General features: G+C 68.3%; 4 protein-coding genes across 4 annotated transcripts; all 4 read right to left on the reverse strand.

The window, feature by feature from the left end:
- Window positions 1–143: 143 nt before the first annotated feature.
- EMIHUDRAFT_455309 (hypothetical protein) lies at window positions 144–2,013 on the reverse strand (the record flags this gene model as incomplete). The annotated part of the gene is made up of 6 exons (XM_005788013.1): window positions 1,985–2,013; window positions 1,608–1,907; window positions 1,342–1,535; window positions 748–1,264; window positions 523–588; window positions 144–152 (listed from the first exon to the last, which is right to left on the reverse strand). Exons 2-6 carry the CDS (start codon window positions 1,863–1,865, stop codon window positions 144–146), a joined length of 1,044 nt encoding a protein of 347 aa, XP_005788070.1. The 5' UTR covers window positions 1,866–1,907; window positions 1,985–2,013.
- A 4,584-nt stretch (window positions 2,014–6,597) lies between these two features.
- On the reverse strand, window positions 6,598–13,179 carry EMIHUDRAFT_227419 (hypothetical protein; the record flags this gene model as incomplete). The annotated part of the gene is made up of 5 exons (XM_005788014.1): window positions 6,598–6,666; window positions 6,821–7,045; window positions 7,205–8,096; window positions 8,205–11,243; window positions 11,363–13,179. The coding sequence occupies 5 exons, from the start codon at window positions 13,177–13,179 to the stop codon at window positions 6,598–6,600; spliced, it is 6,042 nt and encodes a 2,013-aa protein (XP_005788071.1).
- Window positions 13,180–13,420: 241 nt separating this feature from the next.
- Window positions 13,421–14,519, reverse strand: EMIHUDRAFT_71077 (hypothetical protein; the record flags this gene model as incomplete). The annotated part of the gene is made up of 2 exons (XM_005788015.1): window positions 13,421–13,693; window positions 13,812–14,519. 2 exons carry the CDS (start codon window positions 14,517–14,519, stop codon window positions 13,421–13,423), a joined length of 981 nt encoding a protein of 326 aa, XP_005788072.1.
- A 215-nt stretch (window positions 14,520–14,734) lies between these two features.
- On the reverse strand, window positions 14,735–17,542 carry EMIHUDRAFT_227421 (hypothetical protein; the record flags this gene model as incomplete). Its single annotated transcript, XM_005788016.1, has 5 exons — window positions 14,735–15,151; window positions 15,293–15,701; window positions 15,975–16,087; window positions 16,332–16,949; window positions 17,105–17,542. 5 exons carry the CDS (start codon window positions 17,540–17,542, stop codon window positions 14,735–14,737), a joined length of 1,995 nt encoding a protein of 664 aa, XP_005788073.1.
- Window positions 17,543–17,654: the final 112 nt, after the last annotated feature.

Below are 17,654 nucleotides of genomic sequence, written 5' to 3' on the forward strand. Positions count from 1 at the left end.
CTTCCCACCGCCTCTGTATGTGCCCAATAAAGTACTAACACGACCCTCGGGCAGCAGGGGGTATGTGGCGAGCGCACGGAGGCACAGTTAGGCCGCCGTGATATCGCCCTTCCGGGCACCCCGTTTCGGTAGCCGTTTAGGGGTTAAAATCCCTGTGTGGTGGCGGCGTGCCGTCCTCCCATCCCTAGCCCCCGGGTATTATGATGTGAAGTGTAGGGTTTTCGTACATCATAGTAGGTCAATTATAGGAAAACTCTTCCATGTGGTATGCCGCGCGTCTGGGCGTCTCGCGTGGAACATCTCGTGAGAGCGCAATGCGCCGCGTCACCTCGGACTCCTCGCGGGCTTTGGCCCGAGCAAGCCGCCGGCGCCGCACGAGCCAGCCTTCTCCGCCCCGCTGGTCGGGAGTGGCAGCGCTTGCGCCAAGGCGAGGAAGGCTGTGAGGCCGCACACATAGGTCGCGGCTCCGGTGCTGAAGACGCGCACCCAGCCGGCGGCGGCCGTCGGCGCGGCGGCGAGGACGCGGCCGGTGACGACGTTGGCCGCGATGCCGGGCACGGTTCCGATCGTGTTGACGACGCCCCACATCTGAGCGGCGGTCGCCGCGTCGCCGCCCGCCAGGTCGAGGATGTTTGCCGCGTAGCCTGCGTGCGACCAGGAGGAGGCGGCGATGGCGGCGGCGAGCAGCGCCGCCGCGCCGCCGGCCGACGTGCTCCCGCAGAGGAGGAGGAAGCAGCCGCACGGCACCAGCATTGCCACCGCCTGCATGCACTTGCGCGCGTGCAGCAGCTTGAGCCGGCAGCGCGAGAGCAGCACCTCGTCCGCCACCCACCCGCCGACGTTGTCCGCCACGATGGCGACGGCGTACGGCGTGCTGAAGAGGGTCGAGCCGTCTGCGAGTGTCGCGCCTGCGGGGTTTAAACGCGGGGAGCCTGCGGCGGGCGGCGGGAGGGGAGCAGCCTGCGAGGCCGTGGCCGCGGCGCCGAGCGAGGTGAGGTACTTTGGCAGCCAGGAGAGGAGGAGGTACGCGCCCCAGTTGTTTGCGAAATGCGCCGCGCACACGGCGAGGAAGGCGGGGTGCGCGAGGAAGGAGGGGCGGGCGCAGCGCGGCGCAGAGGCGCTGCAGCGCGGGCTCCCCGACCCGTCAACAGCAGAGATGAGGCCCAGCTCCTCCCCCGCCGCGCCTTTTCCGGCGGAGGCGCCTGGCGAGGAGGCCGGGGCGAGGGCGGCGAAGACGAGGCACCAGACAAAGCCGAGCCATCCCCTAGAGAGAGGGGCGCGGAGGGCGGTTGGCAGGCGCAATCTCGCCCTCCGCCACCCTGCGGGGGCGCGCGGCGGCGCCAGAGCAGGAAGATGGAGGGCCACCACCACTCCGCCAGCGGCGAGCAGGAGAGGGCGCAGATGGTCCCCACAAACTGGCCGCTGAAGATGAAGGAGAGGGCGCGCGCCCGGCCTTGCGGAGGGACCCACGCAGCGAGGAGCGCGTTGCAGCACGGGATCTGGACGCCCTCGGCGAGGCCGACGACGACGCGCGCCTAGACTAGATTGACCGTCCTCCAACCGTCAGGCGCCGCGAATGACGTACTGGCGGAGGGCGCAGTGCGCGCCGCGAGGGCAGCGTCGATGGACTGGCGTGCGGCCCACGGCGTGAGAACTGTTGCCGCAGACCAGACTACTGTACCGATCAGCAGCACTCCCTTGGCTCCAAAGCGAGCGGCGGCGAGGCCGGCCGGGATCTGCGTGAGGACATATCCGCAGAAGAATGACGCGAGCAGCGTGCCGGTGCTCGCCTCGCCCCAGCCGAGCTCGCGGCTCATCGCGATGACAGCCACCGAGAGATTTGTCCTGTCTGCGTAGCCGAGCATGTTGTTGAGGAAGAGGAGCTGCAGCAGCGTGAAGGCCTCGCCGGAGCAGTCGGATGTGTACTTGCCGCGCCGCATGGCTGGACTGGACTCGGTCGCGGCGTTTGCTTGCGCGTCTCGACTGGTGGCGGCGAGTAAGATTGGTGGTTGGGTAATGTCGAATTGGGCGGCGGACCGATCGCTCCGGCGAGGCCTTCACGTGCGCTTTCCACTAGGAGTCCAGCGGATTTCAGACTTTGCGTGACGTTGGGTGACTGGTATACTGGCATCGGCTTTGCAAGCCTGGGCTTGCGAAATTGACGACCAATGCGCTTCACCGCCTCATATAGTACCATTTTATTGCTTCAGCACCAACGCCACGCTACGTTCTAGGGACGCAGAGCGCGCACTGAGAGACCACTCATACATATCGCTGTTGCGGGGCGGCAATGTGACTGGACTCGCCGTGCGCGCCCAGCTAACCCTAGCCACCAGCCTTCGCCATACCCAGGTACGGTCGTACCTGTCTCCCCACCTAGTCATCCCAAATCCTCGGGCGACCGCGCGGCTGCGCTACTCACAGGCAGTCTCCCTGCCGTAGCTGTTACAGGCACCACCCACCGACCAATCTCGACGACGAGCCGTGGCAGGGCTCGCTGCGCCAGCTGCACAGCAGTACGCCACAACACAACATATTATATTATCCAACATAACCTCTCCCTGAGTGCCCTACCCTTGCGGGCTCAGTTGCCGCATTAGGAGCCTTCGCACCGCGAGTGGGCTCAGGTGGGATCCACACAGAGAGAGGTTCAGTACAGAGCCGCACTCTACACACCTTATCCCCCTACTCGGGCGGCATCGTGGTGAGACCCTGGGCAGTCAGAGAGGCTGGCAGTAAGTGGCGGGCTATGAAGTCGGGCCTCTCCCGACCCGCCATCGTTGCCTAAGGGAGGATCCTATCGGCCACTAGACCATGACAGATCAGAGGCGCACATGCCCTGTCCCAGCTCCCCCACTCCTCACACTGGGTTTGCAGTGCGCGGCCTCACCACCTCCCTACCAGGGCAAACCCCCTCTCTCCCCCTAGGTGCTGCACTGGACGCCCATAGAAGGCGCGCGGCAGAGGCGGGAGCACGATGACACAACGCTTGAAAAACCATTCTGACGAGCCTCCGAGCATACTTGTGTGGACGTTTCGGGCTCCCATCCCCCGCCCCGGATCCGTGGGCGATCGCACACGCGGCTGGGGGGCACGGCGCGAGGTGCCAGGTGGCGCTTACCACTGAAAAGGAGGTTTTGGAGCCCCTAAAAGCGTCATAATAGCCGCACGTTTGCACTCGCCGTGCCTTGCCATCTCCGAGCCGCGCCCCCTCCTTCAGTTTTAAGGCGAATCGGGTGCCGAACTCGGCGTCGACAGCTTTGGCTCGACATCTTTACCATTTTGGCGAGAAACGCATAAGCCGCCCCAGCGAAATGGCCGATACGGCCGGAATCGGAGGCGGCGCCGGGGCGGCTTATGCGTTTCTCGGGGTCGTGTGGTTTAGCCGGATATCGACCTGGTGTCCCGTGGGGAAGGTATTGAACTGCCTTAAAACGGAAGGGCACGTCCTGTTCACGCGATGGCCAGCCGTGGTGTGAGCCCGAAGGGTCGGCGAGTCGGCAGACAGACAAAATAACCTCCAACTCCCTCAGTTTCTAGGACTCCCCTCTCAATGACCACCTCTATACACATTCGAGGTGGCCTTATCTTATGGAGGGAAGTGCTAGAATCATCATCTAGGAGGGAGGGGCCCCCCCGCCCGACCCGCGGATACTCCCTCTCGCGCCGGTTCGGCACGCGGGAGATTGCCACGTGGACGGAGGGGTTATTTTGCGAGGTGGAGGCCGACCTCTCAAGCAAGCTCGAGAGGCTTCGGATACCGGGGCTATCCGCAATAGATGTATTACGCCCTTTCTCCTCAACGGCTATCCCTGCTTCCCTATTGGGATTTCTTTTGCAGGTGCTGCGCCCTGCGTGGTCCCCGGTTTTGGACCGGGAGGGGAATTTTTTTTTGGGTGATGGAGACGGTTCTGCGCCCGCCCTCAGTGTCGGTTCTGCGCTCGACTTTTTTTTTGAGGAAGGGAATTTACTGCGTTCTTCCCGCTCTTCCGGGGGAGTTGAAATGAGAATTTTGAAGGCCCTTTCGGGAAATGGTGCGCCGCAAAGGCGGGCTTGGGTCTAATAACTAGGTGGGCTGGGGACATGGGGCCCTCAGAAGGGTAGGGGTGGACTGTGCATGAAGGAGGATCAGACATGTACGCGTACACCGGGGGGGGGGGGGGGGGCAAAAGGGGGTGCGGGAGTGCAGACTGTCTCTTGAGAGCAGTCGTCGCCACGCGGGTAGAGCGGGCTGGCCGCAGAGCGGACGCTCGCTCCCCGGGCGCTGCGGGTACGCCCGCTGTGCGAAGAGGGGGCGCTGGCCGCTGGGCGGACGCGCCCTCTCCCCGAGAAGTGGTGCCTCTCTGAGGGCGTTGGTACCAGTCAGACTGGTAATGGTCTACTCCTACCAGGGAGGCATACCTGTTCGAGGTGGAGTCGAGTGCGAGCTGGTTCGTCTCGTCGCCGCCGCGCGGCGATGGGCGTAAAGCGTACCTAGTATTCCCTCGTATATAGGGTGTGGTTTCAGCAGAGGCACAGTATCGCCCATGTGTGGCGGCAGGAGCTGCACGCAGCTCTTTCGAGCGGCCACTTTTGGCAGGTTCGAGGACAGGTCGGCGCTTCGCGCCTTCGCGTAAGCGAACGCGTGCGCGCGTACGCGCGCGTGCGTGCACGTGCAAGTGCAACAAACGAACGAACGAACGAACGACACGCCAAAGCCTTGCCGCGCGCCTTTTGTGCGGCGTCCTCCGATGCAACTTGGTTCCGCGGCGGGGCGACCAGTCCCGGCGTTCGATCCCGTGGTCGAGAAGGCGTGAGAGCTGCACCGTCGCCGAGCCGGAGGCGGGCAAGCCCGAGGGCGCACCTGTGGCTTTGTGTCTCCATGCCAAAAAAAGAATTTTTTGACTCGGCGAGTCGGCACAGGCCAGCAGAGCCCTTGGTCAATTTGGCTCTGACGCCGTGCCAGTAGTCGGCGCGCCGCGATCTGCATACCTGTTCGTACCTCTACAGTAGTGCGGCCACGTGTATTGCTGTTCGGCGAGCCGCGTTCCGCTCTCTCGACCGTGAGGCCAGTTGGCGGGCGCCTAAAGAGCCTGGTTTGTGCGTCGAGCGGTGAGCTCACAACAGACACCGTCCGAGCCCGATGTACGCCAGGCGTCTCATTCCAAGCCCACTACGCATTCCCACGCGCTCAGGCGCCGCTCGAACCCCACCTCTTTGAGCCGGTTACCCCGCGGCAAGGCAACTCGGCGCTCTAGATGTGCGCGCTAGGCAGTCTCAACGCCGATTACTGCCGAGCGCGCACGACTCGTAGGCGTACCGGCGTGCCGCTGGCGTACTACGCGACGGTGGAGGCGCGTGGAATTGCTCAAAAGGCATGCATCTGTCGGAGAGCGTGCCGCAAGACCTGATGTGCCTCCGCTCCAGGTGTGTGGCAGTTCGATGGATCCAGCCCAGCGACCTCTACGTGACGATTGAGGACTGCTCTTCCCCTTCGGCCGAGCCTCCAGTCCCTGCCACCGTGCACTGGCGCCAGCGAGCTCCATTCAGATCCCGCACGCGCGATCGGCAGTCGAGTTACAACCCGCAGCTGTGCTGTGTGCGCGCGCACTCGAAACGTGGTTCGGCGATCTCTCGGCGACCACTCGTCGACTCGCGCCCAGACGCGAGGTGCGTGCTCGCCCGGCCCCCCGTGAGGGGACTAGGCCATTTTTAGCGAGATCGGGGAAATCACTCTCATCGCCCGCCGCTCACGCTTCCCTCCCTCTCCCGCGCCGCCGTCTCCGGTCCTAGCCTGCGATACATTGAGACCTCACGCCCCGCGACTGTCTTCCACGCTCGCAGGCGGGCCTATCCGCCGTGCCACTCCATGCATGATCATCGCTGGGGGCAGCGGTGCTCGTGCGACTGCGGATTCGGCCTCACCTCACGCCCTCTAGCCTGCAGCTGCACGTTGCCGGGCGCCATTCTCGAGCCCTCTGGCGAATGGGCCCAAATCCGGGCTCTGAGCACGCCTACTGCTGACGATCTATGTAGCTAGTGCGGTGGGGTCTGGCGCAGGTGCGCGAGACCGTCGCCACAGGGGGGGGCGCGCGATTATGTGGGCGCTCCCGAGGGGGCGAAACCGCGTGTTCAAGGGAAACGAGGCGAATTGCGCCCCCAAAATGGTCCTGAGCGGCTCCAACGACCTCCCCAACACCCGAGGTGCACGACACGACCGCTTGTTCGAACATTAGCGACACAAGTATTTATTCCTGTGGGTTGTGTCATCGTGCGGGAGGGAGGCGGGGAGAATCTAGCTCGCTCTGGCAGGGAGGCAAGGGTGTGATAGAGTGTTTGGGTGAGAACAGGCGGAGCGTGTGTGCCTGGGCGCGATCGGGAGGGCACTTGTGACGAGGCATGGTTAGGCGAGTGGCAGTCGCTGGTGCGGACTTGCTGAGTCGTGTGTGCTCCTTTTTGCTTGCTAAGACTGGAACAATTTTTTTTCAGGCAGCCTTAAAATGGGCCATGGCCCGCTTTAACCGTTTAAGCCGTTTAAGCCGCAGGCGCCCCAGGGGGCCGGCACCCTTTTAAGCCTAGGCCCCCCCCGTAAGAATCAAATCGCATCAGCAACAGAGATCAAATCGCATCAGCGACGAACAGAGACACAGCGCGGCGCAAGCCGCAAGGCCGCTGGTGCTGGTGTGCCTGGAGGCACCAGGAGCCGGCGCGGCCTCCCGGCCTGCCCATCCCACGAGAGAGAGCCGAGACCCATCACACAACGGATGATGCTGAATAAACCTCTGTCGAATGCTGCATGAGGCGGCAAAGGATGGGGCGGCTCACGCGGGCCTCACGCCACCTCCACCTCCATGTCGGGTGCAAGGGCCTTCGTCCCTGGTCGCGGCGTCGGCGTTGCCGCCTTGAAGACGTCGGCCTTGGCGAGCAGGATGTCGCCATCAAAGTTGGCGCGGTTGGGCAGCACCGCCGCGAGGAGCGCCTCGTCGCGCACGCCGAGCCACTGCGCCTGCGCGTTGAAGACGGCCTCCCACGGCGTCGTCGGGATGAAGCGGCCGCGCATCTGCAGCTTGTCCGACGCGGGGACGAGCAGCGTGCCCGGGTAGCGGCCAAACAGGCGGCCGCCGCGCACGGCGCCGCCGGCGAGTAGCGCGTGGCCGCCCCAGCCGTGGTCGGTGCCAAAGCCGTTGTTGGTGATTGTTCTGCCAAACTCGGACGCCGACATGACCGAGACCGACTCCCACATGCCCTGCAGCTTCATCTGCGCGGCGAAGGTGCCGATCGCCGCGTCGAGCTGGCCCGTCAGCTTCTGCAGCCGCGTCAGCTGGTCGGTATGCGTGTCCCAGCCGCCGAGCGAGACAAAGAAAAGGTCGCGCTCGCCCCGGAGCTGCGCGCGCGCCTTGATCACCTTGGAGACAACCTCGAGCTGCGTGCTCAGTGGGTTGCGCGCGTCGAACTTGGTCGAGGAGTTGGTCTGGCCGGGCAGCGCCGTCGCGTCGAGCACGGCACCAAGGGCCTCCATGTCCTGGTTGGCGTGCTGTATGGCCGCCGCCGCCGTCTCCGCGAAGATCGATCCCGACTCGAACGCCGTCAGGTTGCCCAGCGCCTCCTTCAGCGGCGCGTAGCGCTTCCAGCGCACCGCGCCGCCGCCGGTGAGCACTTTGGGCGGGGCGCCGCCCTGCACCGCCTTCGCGTTGCCCGAGATTGAGTACAGCATCGAGCTGTACGGTGCGCCATCATCGCTCTGCTTGGTGGCGAGCGCGGTCGCGAGGCGTGCGAGGACGCCCTTGGCGGAGGAGATGGCCTGCGCGTGCACGGTCTGCGTGGCTGCCTTCTGGGTCGTGTGAGCGAAGAGCAGCTGTGGCAGCTCTGGCGAGCCGGCGAGCGCCTGTGGCGTAAGCGGCTCGACAAGCGGGCCGACATTTGCAACGTAGCCTAGCTCGCCCGCCTTGTACATGGTCTGGATGTTGTTCATTCCGGGGTGAAGCCCAAACGTGGAGCACGGCGGCTTGGCCTTGGATGCGGTGGCGTCGATCGAATGGAGCGCCGACGCGTTGTACGCTAGGGGTCCCTTGAGCGCAGTGTACTGCGCAAAGAGGTCGGCGCCCACTTCGCAGCCGCTGAGCGGCACGAGGTGCGAGTACGTGTCGGCGCCGCCATCGAGGTACAAATATAGGAGCGCTTTGTAGCCCCGGCCGGGCGGCGGCGGCGGCGGCGGCGCGGGCAACGTGCGCTTCACAGCGCGGCGCGCGTTAAAGGTGGTGGCGTGAAACTCGGGTAAGAGGCCGAAGAGCTCCTCGGCGACGCCGACCGCGGTGCGCAAACGCGGGGCCGAGAGGTTGGCGCCGAGAAAGGCAGCGACGGCGTCGGAAATGTACTCGCGGTTGGCCGGATGGAGACGCCCCCCTGTTAGCAGCACGTCGAGCTGCGCGACCGTCTGCTGCGCTGCCTCTGCTCGCGTGAAGTTGGGCGGCAGCCTCGGCGAGAAGGCGAGCACGCCGTCGGACTGCGCCAGCGCCTCCTTGGAGGGCGGACAGCGCATGCCGAAGCCGCCGCTGCACGAGGCGAGGCCGTTTCTGACGAGCGACGAGACGCCGTTGAGGTGGGAGATGGCGGTGGGCGCCGTGAGGATTTGCGCCTCGGGCGAGTGTAGCTTGGCGCCCGCGACGGCACCGTCAGGCGCATAGTCGGGGAAGTAGAAATTAAAAACGGTCGGCGAGTCGAAGACCTGCTCTCCCAGCTTGTCCTCGAGGCGGGGCAAGTCGAGCTCACCACCGTGGCTCGGCACATACTCCAACGAGCGTAGCAGCCCAATCAGTTTGACGATCGGCTCACGTAGCTTTCCCGCCGCCGGGTCGAGGTCGAGCGTCGGCGAGCGCGCCTCCGGGTCGAGCAGGATGGCGGCGACGGTGGCGGCGAGGTCGCCGTGGTGGCCCGAGTAGGTCCTGCCCGAGTGCGCGCCGGACTTGAAGGCGGCGACGGCCGACGCGACGTAGCGCGGCGACGGGTTGCTCGTGACAAAGCGCTGGATCAGCTGTGAGGCGACGAAGGGCCCCGTGTTGGCGTGATAGAAGAGGTGGTCGAGCAGCGCTTCCGTCTCGTACGCCGCGTCGCGCGCGCTCGGCAGCGCAAACGAGTGGAACGTCGGCGGGTTGCGGAACTCGAACCCACCCGAGTTGTTGAGGCGGACGATCGACTCCTTATTGGTGAGGTAGACCGGTCGCGTGCCGTTGAGAACGATGCGGAACATCGTCGACGCGTCAAAGCTGCGGTCAAGGCCCTCCTCGTCCGCCTCGGCGCCCTCCCCGCCGGAGGAGCTGCGGTGGAGGTAGACGGCGACGCCACGGTTCGCGGCAGCGGCGCATGCCGCACTCGCGCACGCGCGGTACGTCCCAGCGTCGAAGCTGTCGGGGTGCGGCGCGCCGATGGTGAGCTGCTCCTCGATATCGGCCGCGGTCGGCACGGCGGCCGCGTCGGTAAAGACGGCGCGCTCGACGACCCTGGTCGCGCACATGCACGACGAGCCGTGCGCCTTGCAGCCGAGCGAGACGCAGCTGTCGGTGCCGCCAGTCTTGGCAAGCGACGGGAAGCGGCCGCCCGCCCAGCGCACGCGCAGCTCGTTACCGCTGTCGGGCTGGAAGGCGGGGTCGCTGCTGGCGGGGTGGACGATCGTCACAAGGCCCGCGCTATCGACCTGGGCGACGGGCGCGCCACACTCCGCGCTCGTCCACGAGTACATGAACGCCGACGCGAAGCCGGTGGCGCGCGAGCCGTTGCCAAAGGAGCGGCAGACATGGGCGTCCGTCGCCTTGCACCGTGCGGCGGCGGTGGCGAACCTGACGCGCTCGGCGCGGTAGGTCTTCGCCTTGCCATCCTCGGAGTGGTTCTGGTGGACGGTGGGCGACTCGCAGCACGCGACGCCCGCCGCGACGGTCGCGGGGTCGGCGCACGCGACGTAGCGGTAGTGGGGAGGAGGGTGTGTGGGCTCGCCGTGTGCTCCAGGCTGCAGGAACGACGAGTTTTGTACGAGGCGGCCGCCTTCGTAGAAGGCTAGCTCGACGCACGCCGGGCGGATGTACTCATAGTAGACGACCTCAGTGGCGCTGCGCACGCCGACGACAATGAGCGTGTCGACGCGGCACTCGGCGCCGTCGCACGGGAGCGCGCCGCCGTGCGTGCTGCTGCTACTGCCGGGCACCGGCGGTGCCTCGAGCGTGACCTCGCTCAGGAAGGTGCAGCCGCCGCTCGTGTGCGCGCCGTGCGGCGGGTTGGCCGGCCTGCAGAGCTTGCGGTACAGCGCCGACGTGTTGCGCAGCTCCAGCGCGGGCGATACCCTGGCGTACTGCATCTTCGGGGTGGGCTTGCGGCCGAGGTACGAGTAGCGTGCGCCGGCGCGCAGGAAGGAACGGCGCGGAAGCTCGGCGCAGAGCGGATAGCGATCGCCCAGGTGGCCGTCGTTGAGGTCGACCTTCGGGAAGAGGTCGCGGTACGCCTTGTAGCCGGTAGACCCGAAGTTCGTGATGACCATTGGGTCGACGAACGCCCACGCAGAGAGGCCGAGGTTGTCGCGGCTGAGCCCGTGGCCGAAGCCCGTCCAGGCGCGCGAGAAAGCCATCATGTGCTGCGTGTCGTAGGTGGGGATCGGCTTGCCGTGCGCGTCGTTGATGACGGTGCCGTCGTCGCGCAGCTTGACGAGGCCGATTGTGAAGAGCTGCATCAGCTCGCGGCCGTAGTTCTCGTCGGGCGGCGTGCCCTTGGAGGCCTTGGAGCGCGAGCCGAAGAAAGAGAGGTAGTTCGCCATCATCGCCGAGTACGAGACCTCCGTGAGGAGATGGCGCAGGTTGCCGAAGGCGTGGCGCACGAAGAGGTCGTAGTAGGTGAGCCACGACTCACTCGCCTGCGTCTGGTACCCCTGCTCCGAGATGACGTAGATCTGCGAGAGCGCCCAAGCGACGCGCTGACGCAGCTGGTCGTTTGCCTTGAAGGCCACGTTGGGCCACACAGAGAGCAGACCCCTCTCCTGTGAGCGGTAGAGCTCGGGGATGCCGTGGTACTGCGCACCAGTGGTCGTCTCCCAGAAGATCGGGTAGAGGTGGTTGTGCGTCGGGTCGCTAGCCACCTCGCCGGGCGAGCCGCAGATCTCCGGCGCGTCGGTCGAGAGCGTTGCGCTGGCGCCAAAAGCGGCAGCGAGGCTCGGCGACTGCGCTGAGCTCGGCAGCCGATCAAAGGTCACGTTGGCGCCGAGGGCGCCGATGAGGTGTAGCCGACTCTCGCGCGTCGTCCACTGCGCGGGCGATCGCGGCGGGCGGCGTCAGGGACGAGGGCGGCAGCGGGCGTGGCGGCGGGCAGGCGGCGGGCCTGGTCCATCGTGTGGCTCGCCGGGAACCGCAGCGTCGTCTGCGCCGCGACGCCCGACCAGTCCGGCAGCTTGGCGAAAGCCTCGATCGGGTTGGCGCCCGCGCCGAACCTGGGCGAGCCATCGTGCGTGTATCGCCACGCGGTCGCGTCGTAGACGTTGAGCTGCTTGCCGTGCGAGTGCTCCCAGCAGACGCCGTCGACCTCGACACGCGCGCCGATGGCGGTGACGCCGCCGGCCTCGGTTGTGCAGCTGCCGTTGCTGACGGCGCCCGGCGAGTTGACGGTCGTGTTGCGCACGAAGATATTGCGCCGCCACGGAGACGGCGCTGCGCGCACCGCCTCGGCGAGCGTCGCTCGCGTCGCGGCGTCGAGGGGCGTCGCGGGCCCGACGTGGCTCGCCTTCGAGCCGCACGGCGCGTGCAGCGAGACCCACCGGCTCTCGCCGTGGCAGGGCGAGACTCGCGCCTCGCCCTCGAGCCTCAGCCCGTCGAGGGCGTACAGGTAGACCCCACCCACCTCGTAGAACTTGCGCAGTGTCGCGTGGCTCAGCGGAAGCGTTGTCCTCGAGTAGTCCACGGCGGCGCACGCCGGACGCCGCACGCATGTCGGCGCGTTGAGGAAATTCTTTGCGACCCGCGGGCAGCTCTCGCCGGGAAGGCGCTGGTCGAGCGGTGTCGTCAGGTCGGCGGGCGCCTCCAGCGTGTTGCGCGCCATCGCCAGGCGGGGGTCGTGCTTGTACCACACGCCGCCGCGCCGCATGAGCGCACCGAGTTGAGCCACGACGCCCTGCAGCGTGCACGGGGCGTGCAACGCCTCGAGGACGAAGATCTCGCGGTCGGTCGGCGAGTAGCCAATCCCCGAGGTCGGGCTCGCGAGGGAGAAGACCGGCTTCAGCGGTGCGGCGGCCGCCGACACGTCGAGGAAGTTGGCCGGCATCACCTCCGCCGGCTCTCCGCCGCCGACCGAGGAGGCGAAGCTGAGGTTGACGTTCCTCACCGCGATCAGCATTGTCTGGCTGGTGCAATTGAGCGCCACAGAACCGCGAGCGCCGACCCGCTCGACGACGTGGCAGACGGTGCCGCGCCAAGGCGGCGATGATACGCTGTGCAGCCCGAGCTTGCCGAGCACGTCAAAGTCCTTGGCGTGCGGCACCAGCGTGCGCGGCTCGCCGCCAACGGCAATGAGGAGTGCGCCGCCCCGCCTGGCAGTGACGGTGATTGGCGCTCCCACGTCTCGCTGCGAGAGCGCGAAGCGGTGCCACATCGAGCCGGCACGACACGCGGGCGAGAAGCCGCCGAGTGTGGTGTGCATATCGCCACGCGGCGTCGCACGCGCGCGGAAGTAGGCGCGGTGGAGCGTGGCCGGCGCCGCGATCTGCTCGTCGATCCACTCCGAGACGGCTGAGGAGCCGCCAGGGCCCACGAGCTTCGCACTCAGCCGAGCGACGTCAAGCAGGGTCGGCCCGTACGTCGCCTGAGCGAGCAGCTTCGCTGCTTCGTATTTCGGCTCGAGGTGCGACGGGCGCCGCACCGCCGTAAGGTTGTGTTCGACGAGGTGGAAGGACGTCCCATTGATTGCAGGCACCTGCACGACGCATGCCTTGGCTGAGCAGCTGTGGACATGCACGCCTGCAATGAGCGGGTCCAAGGCCGACTCCCACGCCAGCCCATCGTAGCTTCGAGCGGCGGTGGCCCAGTGCGCATTGCTGAGCGGGAGCTTCGACTCAGCCGGCGCACGTGCTATCCTGAGCAGCTGGTTGTGGAGCGAGCGCGGGAGCGTGTGGTTTCCGGCGGAGAGCGGTCCGTCGGTGATGGCGAGCACTGTTGCGAGTGCGAGTGGCAGCATCGTGACTGGGACCGCCACCGCCTCCGCCGCCGCCGGCCACACTGTGTCCGTCCGCAATCTGTGCTTCAGCGAGCCTGGAGTCGCTAGTGTATATCTTGAGTGTCCTCTCTCGGCAGCGATGACAGCAGCAATAAGTACACGTTACCGGTAAGTACACACGTGCGCCCTCGCGCGAGGCTGCTACTCGAGTAGGTAGCTAATACGCCACCTGTGGATGTGCGTGCCTCCCCCACCCCTCCCGCTACCAGTGCGCGAAGAGCTGCTGCTGCTCGCGGCTGAGGGGTGCCGCATCGCCGGCCGCCTCTTGCGGCGGCGGCGGCGGAGAGGCGAGGAGCCGCTCCGCCCTCAGCGCGCAAAAGTCGGCGTGCGGCGGCTGCAGCTCGCGCGCCTCCAGCGCCCGCCAGTCGAGCCCCCAGAAGAAGGGGTGCGTGCGGAGGCTCTGCCCGCCGTCGCGCTTGACGTCGCCCAGCCGCTTGGCCGGCTCGTGCTGCAGCAGCGAGTCGATCAGGTGGACCTGCCACCAGAGCGCGAGGCGTGAGGAGACGCCGCTCGCAGCGCGCGGTGGGCAGCGGACCGGTCCGGCGCGCCGCGTGCGACGAGCATGCGCGGCGGTAGTGCTGCACGTCGGGGACGGTGAATCGGTTCTGCACGACGTTCGAGAAGGTCTGCTGCGCGCGGCCGTCGGGGTCGGCGAACGGCGTCGCGGCCGTGAGGCACTGGCAGAGGAGGACGCCGAGCGACCACAGGTCCGAGGAGGGGCCGTACCCGAGCGAGCGCACGACCTCGGGCGCCATGAACTCGGGCGTGCCGCACAGCGAGAAGAGGGGCCGGTTCTCGGCGGCGCCGGTGGTGGCGAGGCCAAAGTCGGCGATGACCGGCCAACCCTCGCGAGAGAGGAGCACGTTCTCCGGCTTGAGGTCGCGGTACACGATGCCGATCGAGTGGAGCTTCTGCAGCGCGAGCACGAGGCAGCCGACGTAGAAACGCGCCTCGCCGTCGGACATGGCGCCAAAGTTTGCGAGCAAGTCCCACAGCTCGCCGCCCAGCACCGCGGGCATCACGATCCGCAGCGAGTGCTCGTCCTGCCCCGAGCAGACGTAGCGCACCATGAGCGGCGCCGCCGGGTCGCCGCGCAGCCGCGCGCACAGCAGCTGCAGGTGCTCTCTCTCGCGCTCGATGTAGCGGAGGAGGACGCGGCCGCGCTTCCCGTTGGCGAGCCACGCCTTGCTGAAGGACTTGACCGCGTACAGCCTCCCCGAGAAGCGGTGGCGCGCCAGCTGCACCGTGCCGGTCGACCCCTCGCCGAGCGGCCTCTCCGGCACGAGGTCGAGCAGCACCATCCCCTCCTCGCCCTGCCCCACCCCCTCGCGCTGCAGGTACAAGCACAGCTCCGAGAGAGAGAGCAGCCAATCGCGCGCCGCCCGCGCGCCCGCGCCCGGCCCGCCTCCGCCGGCAGCGGCGGCAGCGGACGTCGCCCAGCCGGCGAGGCTGCCCAGCCCGAGCTGCGCCGCGAGCGTCGGATGCCTCGCCTACCAAAAGACTCGACCAAGGCGCCTCAGGGAACCCCTCCCGACGTGCCCACGAGCGGCTGCCGCCTCGCCTCGAGAAGCGTGCGGTAGAGGTCTCCGACCGTGCGCGGCGCGCCCTCGCCGAGCGCCAGCGGCGAGTCGTCGGCTGCGAGGAGGGCAACGGCGGCGGGCAGGTCGAGGCAGTACACGCTCAGCGGCTGCGGCGCCTGCGGCGGCGCGCGCAAGTCGTGCGTGTCGGAGAGGAGGGTCGCGTCCCCGGCGTGCAGCGCGTTGACGGCGAGCATCTCGCGCAGCTGCGACTCGACCCGCCGCAGCAGCGAAGCGGTGTCGGCCAGCGCGGCGGCGCCCCGTGGAGCGACGGTGAAGACGTCGTGCGCGACCTCGCTGCCGTCGGCGCCCGTCTCGGTGCGGATGCGAGCCGAGAGGACGGCCAGCCCCAAGTCCTGCGGCGGCGGAGGAGGAGGTGGCGAGCGGCGTCTGGGACGGGCCTGCGGAGCGAGTAGAGGGGGGGGGGGGGGAGTGTCCTGCAGGATGGAGGAGAGGTCGGCGAGCAAGCGGTGCCGCGACGGCACGCGCACGCCCACCTCGAAGCTGCTGCCGCCGCCGCCGCGCTGCGAGAGTGGCGAGATCGTCACCGAGACGGGCAAAGTCTCGAGCAGCGTGCCGCACGCGACGAGGCAGAGGAGGGGCGTGCTGCGGCCGTCGCGCGTGGCGGAGAGGGCGGAGAGGTCGGCGCCGAGGGGCCGCAGCGCGCCGCTGCGGAGCAGCTTGCGGCCGAGGCCGGGCGCCTGGGCGAGGCAGCCGAGCTCGGCGCGGGACGACCAGCCCGCCGGCAGCAGCTCTGGCAGACGGGAGAGCGCCTCGCCTAGCGACGAGTCCCTCGGCCAGCAGAGCAGCCGCGCGCCAGCGCCGCAGGAGGAGATGCGCACGCCCCGCGGCAGCGCGGAGCCGTGCAGGGCGCCCGCCTCGCCGAGCGTGTCCCGCGCGCGCAGCCTGTGCAGCGGCAGCCGCAGCGGGACCGCAGCCGCCGAAACGTCCGCGCCGCCGTCCACGCCGCCGTCCACGCCGCCGTCCACGCCGCCGTCCACGCCGCCGTCCACGCCGCCGTCCGCGCCGCCGTCCACGCCGCCGTCCGCGCCGCCGTCCACGCCGCCGTCCGCCTCGTGCAAGTCGAGGGTGACGAGGAGCTCGCCCTCGAGGAGGATGCAGAAGGAGGTCTCGTGCAGCACCTCCGCCGCCTCGGCCGGGAAGGACGCGCCGCGGCACCGCGGCGGCAGGGCGACGGTGAGGGGCGGCAGCACCACCTCGACGGCGCGGCGGCAGAGGGCGAGCATCCGTCTCGGCGAGAGGGGCGCCAGGACGGGCAGGTCGGAGAGCAGCTGGAGGTGGCGGCGGGCGAGCGCCTCCCGCCGAGAGACGAGCAGCCGACGCAGCTCGGACGCAGGCAGCGCGAGCAGTCGAGCGCCTGTTCGCGGACGGTGACGTGAAGAGACGCTGTTCACACCCTCCGAGGCGGGCAGCGCGGGAGGCCCGCGTGCCGTTCGCCGCAATAACGGTCCGCCACCGAGGGGGCGGCGAGGCGGCGGCCGTCTGGGAGGGTGCGAGGTCGGGAGGGAGGGCAACCTCCCACAGCACCGACAGGGCAGGGAGCGGCACAGAGAGCGGCTCGCCACCCTCCTCTGCCACGCACCCTCCTCCGCCGCCTCCTCCCTCGCCCCACGCCGCGGTTGAGCGAGTCGCTCGGCGCAGCTGCGTGCTCGACGGAGCCGTCGCCGCGGCCCGCTCGACGGAGGCGGTCGCCTCGTCCTCGAGCAGCAGCAGCCACGCGCTGTCCGAGCGCAGCTCCGCCCCCGCCGGGAGCCTGCACCGCCGCATGCGGGGCAGCGCGGCGGCGGCCAGGTCGCCGGCGAGGCCGGGCGGCAGAGAGCCGAAGGGGAGGGCGCCGCAGCGCAGCGCCGCGCACAGCGCCGCTCGGAGGAGCGGCTCCTCCTCCTCCTCCGGCCCCTCCGGCGGGGCGGCGTCGCGGACGGCGTCGCGCAGCGGCTCGGGCGGCTCGAGGGCGCCGTCGGCGAGGGCGCTGATCGAGTTCGCGGACCCGATGGAGCGGCTCAAGCCGGTCGCCGCCGCGTCGCGGTCGATCAGCCGCTGGATGCCTTGCCTCAGCCAGCCGGACCGGGCCCAGTCGTGCATCCGTTGCTCGATCGCCGCGAGCCGCGACCGGCCGACGACCTTGCGGCCGTGCTCCACGACGAGGAAGGAGTTGGCGGCAGAGCCGGTCGCCTGCGGCGGCGGGGATTCGTGGCGGCGGTGGGGCTGGGCGATGGCGGTGGGCGCGATGGCAGTGGAGGCGATGGCAGCGGCGGCGCCTCGTCGGTGGAGACGGTCGCGCTCAGCACGGAGAGGCCGAGGCCGGACAGCACGGCCGACATCTCGGCGAGGAGGCCGGTGCGATCGGAGACGACCACCCGCACCAGCGTCGCAAGCTGATCCGAGCAGTTGTCGACCGTCACCGAGATTGCATTCTCCAAGCTTCCGCCGCCCTCCACCGTCTCGAGCAGCTGGTCCGTCTCGGCAGTCTCGTCGGCCAGCGTGCCACCCGCCGCGACGACGCTACGCGTCGGCAGCGCCGTCTTCGGAGGTCGGTACGCGGCTGGAGTGCCAGAGGCGACGGCGGAGGTAGCGTTCTCTGCAGGGCTCGCCACTGGCAGCAGCGGCGTGTCGAGCTCGGAACGCCCTGCTCTGCGGCGAGACGCTCGTAGCAGGATCGGCTTGAGGAGTAGCGTCAGAAGCGAGCCGAGGATCAGACCCGAGAAGAAGGAGAAGGTCTCGTGCATTCTGGTGTGTGCCCGGCACTCTGCCGCCGCCTAACTTTCCGTCTTCTTTCTTTTCGCTTGAACAAATCAATCTTGAAGGGATTTGAAAATCTTGGAGGGCGCCCGTACCGCC

This window comes from Emiliania huxleyi, assembly GCF_000372725.1.
Source record: "Emiliania huxleyi CCMP1516 chromosome Unknown EMIHUscaffold_139, whole genome shotgun sequence".
NCBI classification, from domain to species: Eukaryota; Haptophyta; order Isochrysidales; family Noelaerhabdaceae; genus Emiliania; species Emiliania huxleyi.